Below are 6,243 nucleotides of genomic sequence, written 5' to 3' on the forward strand. Positions count from 1 at the left end.
CAGTGGGTGGGTGACAGTCTTTCTAGTCTCGAGGGGGATCCAGCGGAAGATCTTTTTGAGAATGCGAAGTACGTTGAAGCAGGAGGACGAGACAGCGTTGACTTGTCTGGACATCGAGAGAGAGGAGTCTAGGATGAAGCCCAGGTTACATGCATGGTCTGTGGGTGTGGGTGCTGCGCCCAGTGCGGAAGGCCACCAGGAGTCGTCCCAAGCTGAGGGGGAAGATCCTAGAATGAGTACTTCCGTTTTGTCGGAGTTGAGTTTTAGGCGGCTATGTTTCATCCATTCGGCTACTTCTTTCATGCCTTCGTGAAGATTGGTTTTGGCGGTCTTTGGTGAGGGAGAGGATTAACTGGGTGTCGTCGGCGTAAGAGATGATGTTGAGGTTGTGTTGACGCGCAATGGAGGCGAGAGGACTCATGTAGACGTTGTAGAGGGTGGGACTGAGTGAGGATCCTTGAGGAACGCCGCAGATGACTTCGGTGGCCTGTGAGTAGAATGGGGGAAGTCGGACTCTTTGAGTTCTCCCGGCGAGGAATGAGATGATCCAGTCTAAGGCTTTTCCTTGTATGCCAATGTTGCTGAGGCGATGGATGAGGGTGCTGTGGCAGACTGTGTCGAAAGCGGCGGATAGGTCGAGTAGGATGAGGGCCACTGTTTCTCCGTTGTCCAGTAGTGTTCGGATGTCGTCGGTCGCTGCAATGAGGGCGGTTTCGGTGCTGTGTTTGGCTCGAAATCCAGATTGAGATGGGTCAAGGGAGTTGTTGGATTCAAGGAAGGCGGCGAGCTGGCTGTTGACGGCTTTCTCAATGACTTTGGCCAGGAAAGGGAGGAGGGATATGGGTCGGTAGTTTTTAAGTTCAGAAGGGTCTGCTGTGGGTTTCTTCAGTAGGGCGCTGAGTTCTGCGTCTTTCCAGCTTTCTGGAAAGGTGGCAGAGTTGAACGAGCAGTTGATGACATCACGGAGATGGGGTGCGATGATGGAGTCAGCTTTGTTGAAGATGTGGTGGGGGCAGGGGTCAGTGGGCGAGCCAGAGTGGATTGAGTTCATGAGGTGAATGGTGTCTACAGTGGTAATTGGATTCCAGGCGCTGAGGAAGTTAGTTGGCGGAGAAGGATCTGAGGGGGGTGTGGAGGGGTGAACGCTGGAAGAGTTCTCAAAGCTGTTGTGGATGTCGGGAATTTTGTTGTAGAAGAAGGAGGATAACGCGTCGCAAAGGTCTTGGGAGGGAGTGATGTCGTTAGATGCTGCGGTGGGGTTGGTGAATTCTTTGACGATGTTGAAGAGTTCCTTGCTGTTATGAGTGTTGTTGTCGAGACGATTCTTGAATGCTGATTTCTTAGCGGATCGAATCAGTTGGTGGTGTTTGCGGGTGGCTGTCTTGAGGGAGGCCATGTTGTCTGAGGTTGAGTTTTTTCTCCATATCTTCTCCAGGGTGCGGCATAGCTTCTTAGATTTTTTAAGGTCATCGTTGAACCAGGGAGCCTTTTTGCTGTGTGACTTGAACTGGTGCTTTTTCAGGGGTGCTATTTCGTCAGCACTGTGGGTGATCCATTGCTTGAGTTTGGGTCCAATGAGATGTGGGGGGGTTTTGGTTGAGTGATGTGAGGAGTTGGTCGGAGGTGATTTTGTTCCAGTTTCTCCGAGGAATAAGTTGAGGGCGATTGTGGGTTAGGGAGGTTTTGTAGCTGAAGTGAACACAGCTGCGGTCCGTCCAGTCGAGAGTTGTGGTGCGATCGAAGGAGATGTGCTTGCTGGAGGTGAAGATAGGGTCGAGCGTGTGTCCGGCTACATGGGTGGGGGTGTCTACAAGTTGTTTGAGTCCGAGATTAGCCAGGTTGTCCAGAAGGGTGTTGGTGTTGCTGTCGTGTTTGTTTTCAAGGTGGAAGTTGAGGTCTCCTAGAAGAATGTAGTTCTCGGAGGCTAGGGCCTGTAGGCTGACAAAGTCCGTGATATCATCGCTGAATTGGGTGCGGGTACCTGGAGGCCTGTAGATGAGGGTGCCTCTCAGTGTGGTCCTGGGGTCGGTGTGGATCTGAAAGTGGAGATGTTCGGCGGTTGCAAGATTGTCGTCGGAACTGGTTGTGATTTTGATGGTGTTCCTATGGACGATGGCAATGCCTCCTCCTGTTTGATTGGTGTGGTCTTTGCGGATAATCTTGTAAGTATCCGGTATGGCTATGGCGATGTCGGGAGCTGATGATGTGTTCATCCATGTTTTGGTGAGGAAGGCGATGTCAGGTGACGCAGAGTCGATTAGGTCCCAGAGTTCTGTTGCGTGTCTGTGGACCGAGCGGGTGTTGAGCAGGATGCACTTTAGGCGGTTTGAGTCGGAGATGTGTTTGGAGGACGTGGAATTGGTGAAGGTCCTAAAGCCGTTGAACTTGCAGGAAAGGCAGGCGAAAGGGCCGCAAGTACGTCCAGGAGTAGCTTCGCAGCAAAATGGTGTACGTCCAGGATTGAGGGCGAGGAGAGTAGCGGCGTCATATGTGATTTTAGTGGGTTGGGAGCGGGGGGGGACCAGGAGGTCTGGCGCTGGGCGCGGTCCAGGCGCGGACGGGCGTAGACGGGCTTACCTTTGGCACTCCTTCGGCGCGCATGGGGCGCGCTCGCTGCGCGTGAACTCTGCGCGCAGATACATCTGTCATATGTGGATGGTGGGAGGGGCGAGGGAGGGACAGCTGTGAGGCCGAGGGCGGGTTGTAGGTCCGGGCAGGGAGGCACAACAACACACGTGAAGATGGCTGCTGGCAATAAACCAAAGTAAACCAAACTGGATTGGGGCAATACTACGCTATGCGATCAAACATTCAACAGAAATGAAATAAATTTAGGCACAATGCGGCGGTAAGCACACACAAATCAGCGTGTTCGGGTCAATTAATTAGATAGTTCGATTTGGCAGCGCGGGTAAATAGGAGCGTCAAAGTTCTATATTACGAGCAATGCGAGGAGGCTGCAATCACATCAAAATACAAGCGCTACGATGAAAAGTATCAAAGTTAAAAATTAGCAGCAATGCGGGGAGGCAGCAATCAGAGTCAATTTCAAGCGCTACGATACCACTGCAGTTGGGGTGAGGAGCTGCGTGGGGGAGCGACCGCCTCTGGAAGGATCAGGACGGTCACAGAGGAAATGGCAGAGGGTCGGGCCAGGAGATTCAGTGGGAGGGAGGGACAGCTGTGAGGCCGAGGGCGGGGTGTAGGTCCGGGCAGGGAGGCACAACAACACACATGAAGACGGTGTGCAAACCCTAACTCAGCATGTTACGTGTGATGATGCAATGACATTTTTCATAGTTAAAGAGTTTGCTAAAGGCAGGATGTCATGGCTACTTTTATGTTCCCTTAAAACCATTCATAGCACACTTGGGACTGAGCTAGAATTCGGGAGGGTGAACTCACAAGTCAGATACAGCGAATCACGTAGTGTATCTGTCTTTCACAACAAGGCCGTGTGCACTCTTGGAGAACCCTGCAGTGGCAAGAACATCCCTAGTCAGACCTGCTGTTGAGGCCGAATACAGACTAGGATTTTTATATCAGGAACTTGAGACGACTGCATCTTACCCAATGTAACTGTGCAACCGGAAACCCAGTTCCCTCTCTATACTGCGCATGTCTGCTATTCTCAATGAACACCACATCACTTGTATCCGACTATTGTGATTCTGCCCAGTAATTCCTCCCATGAATTGCGCTATTTCCAGTTCCTCAGCCTGGAATAGGGACGGACAAGGAAGGACGAGAGCTACTGGCGTATTTGTCTCATGCAGAGTCCCATTACCAGGCCTACTACTGCACAGGAAGGATGCAGTCCTGTGTGGAAACAGAGAAGAATGCAGGGACACATCTGCACCCAGTGTACTCTGGGGGTCAGTATCGCTCAGTGGGTTCCACCCAAACCCAAATGATCGCCTCAGAGACTTTCTAAAATCTGCTAATATGCATTCTCAAGAGGTAACATGCGTTAGTATGCCCTCCGCGTGTCCATGTATAGCGAAACACATACCTGGGGTGGCTTTGGACGGCAATAAATGTGACTGTGTTGGTCCTGTCTCCATTGAGTCTGAGGGGGCGTCTTCATCTGCAGTAATTGTGTCCAGTTCTAGGCATGATGGGGGCACAGGCAGACCCAGCTCTTCAGGACAGAGCAGTTCTGCCTTGCAGTTCTGATATTGATGCTGTGATTCAGGTTGCAGTAGCTTGTTGTTCTGATCTGAACCCCATGCATCAGTACAGGCTGGTTCTAGCTTGTAGTTCTGATTTGAATCCTGCTCCTCTGGGTGTAGTGGTTCCACCGTGTTCTGATCTGTTTTTTGTGCTTCAGGAAGCACCGATTCTCTCTCTCGATCCAGTGCCGCAGAGTGCAGTGGTTCCACTGTGTTGTTCTGATCTGAACCCGGTGCATCTGCCCAGGTCTGTTCTAGCTTGTCGTTCTGATCTGGTTCCTGTGCTTCAGGGCGCATTGATTCTAGCTCGTAGTTCACGTTTGGATCCTGCGCATAAGGACGTTCCTGCTTCAAGCATAGGTGTTGCTGTAGGCACTGGGTTTGTTGTGACCCCAACTCATGAAAGGACAACAGCCCAGACTCTAAGTGTTCGTCTGATGACATCCCATCAGGTGACACGGGTTGTAGGCTGCGGTTCTCCTGGGGATCTTGGAAATCATAACACATCAATCCTTCCTCTAAGGGATTATCATGTTCCTTCCCATCTGGCAGCGCGGGTTGTATACAGTGGTTTTGCTGTGGTTCGTGTCCTTCAGGAAATAGTGGGTGTGGGCAGAGGTTCTGTTGCTGGTCCCAGCTTTTACTAGACAATGAGGATGGTTCTTGATTCAGGGGCTCATCTGGCTCCCTCTCTTCTGCGAACGCTGACTGTACGCTCTGGTCTTCCTCTGGTGCCTGGCCAACAACAAATTCTGAGTGAAGATACAGGTTTGCCTCCAGTGACCTGCCTGGAGAATCTGTCTGAGGGCATCTGGATAGAGTACAATCCTGCTGAGGTCCATTTCCATCTGGAAACCCAGGTTGCATGAAAAGGTCTCGCTGCGACTCGTGTACATTTGGAAATCCAGGCTGCATGCACTCTTCCTGCTGCAACTCGTGTACATCTGGAAACCCAGGCTGCATATGCTGATGTCGCTTCGACTCGTGTACATCTGGAAAACCAGATTGCAAGCACTGGTCTCGCTTCGACCCGTGTACATCTGGAAACCCAGGTTGCAAGCACTGGTCTCGCTTCTACCCGTGTACATCTGGAAACCCAGGTTGCAAGCACTGGTCCTCCCGTGGGTGACGTCGATCTGGAAACACTGGCTGTAGACAAAGGTTTGGCTCCTCTGGACGCCCTTGACCATCGGTCGGTGAAGAGAGCGTACACTCCTGCTTTGGTGCATGCCCATCATAACACACTGTCTGAAGATACAAGCTCGGATCCCCTGGCCTGTCCAGTTGAGGTGTCACAGGAGACCGGCTAACAGTACAATCTCTAATGCTCGCCGGACAGACCATCTCCAAAGACACCGTACCATTATCTAGGTAACCTTGATCCTTTTCTATCCAGATTTTCTTAATCAGCCCAGCGACTCTAGAAGGTACGTCTACCACAGTATTCAACAAATTATCCAGTTTGGCTTCCAACTCCTCCAGCATGGATAGAAGGATAATGTGCGGCAGGTTCTCCGAAAGCGGTTCCAGGTCCTGGTCCCTCTGAGCATCATTTCGGGATCTTGAAGCTGAGACGTCATGAAGAGGATAAGATGGGTCTGTGGCTCTTACGGATTCACGTGAACACTCCGCTGTCACTTTCTTTCCTGGAGCCCGTCTTCTCCCCATTCCGGTAAATTGATGTTCAAGTCTCAATGTCTGCAGAGAGAAGGAAAAGAGAAAACACAACACGTTATCACAGGACAGTTAGGTCAAAATCCTCCTTCCTGTCTCACCAACCCCAGTGTGATCAGAGAACATCGCTCATTTCTAAAACCAGAAAAAAATGAATCATTAAAATGTCACAATAACCGCAACATAGTTTATATATTATGAAAGGCACGGATTTGAAATGTTTCCAACACTATGTCTGTTCCTTGGTCTGCTCAAATTGTACACTGTGCCACCACAAAAACTGGACACTGTAACAGCCTTACAGCAATCGAAGGTTTATAATACCCTGGCAGACAAGACTGCGCTAACATCCTCACTTGCACTGTACACCTCTCTTTTGCAATATTCAGGTCAGTGA

At 50.8% G+C, this 6,243-nt stretch overlaps 1 protein-coding gene across 1 annotated transcript in view; it reads right to left on the minus strand.

The window, feature by feature from the left end:
- Positions 1 to 5,840, minus strand: part of LOC147736831 (uncharacterized) — a 28,547-nt gene extending 22,707 nt beyond the window's left edge. Inside the window, exons 1-2 of the mRNA XM_086953521.1 lie at positions 5,259 to 5,840; positions 4,013 to 5,186 (exon numbers count right to left, since the gene is read on the minus strand). Coding sequence (XP_086809647.1) covers positions 4,013 to 5,186; positions 5,259 to 5,840 — 1,756 coding nt within the window. The remainder of the gene's footprint in view (positions 1 to 4,012; positions 5,187 to 5,258) is intronic.
- Between the last annotated feature and the right edge of the window lie 403 nt (positions 5,841 to 6,243).

The sequence above is a fragment of the Lissotriton vulgaris genome, chromosome 1_2 (genome assembly GCF_964263255.1).
Source record: "Lissotriton vulgaris chromosome 1_2, aLisVul1.2, whole genome shotgun sequence".
Taxonomy (NCBI): domain Eukaryota; kingdom Metazoa; phylum Chordata; class Amphibia; order Caudata; family Salamandridae; genus Lissotriton; species Lissotriton vulgaris.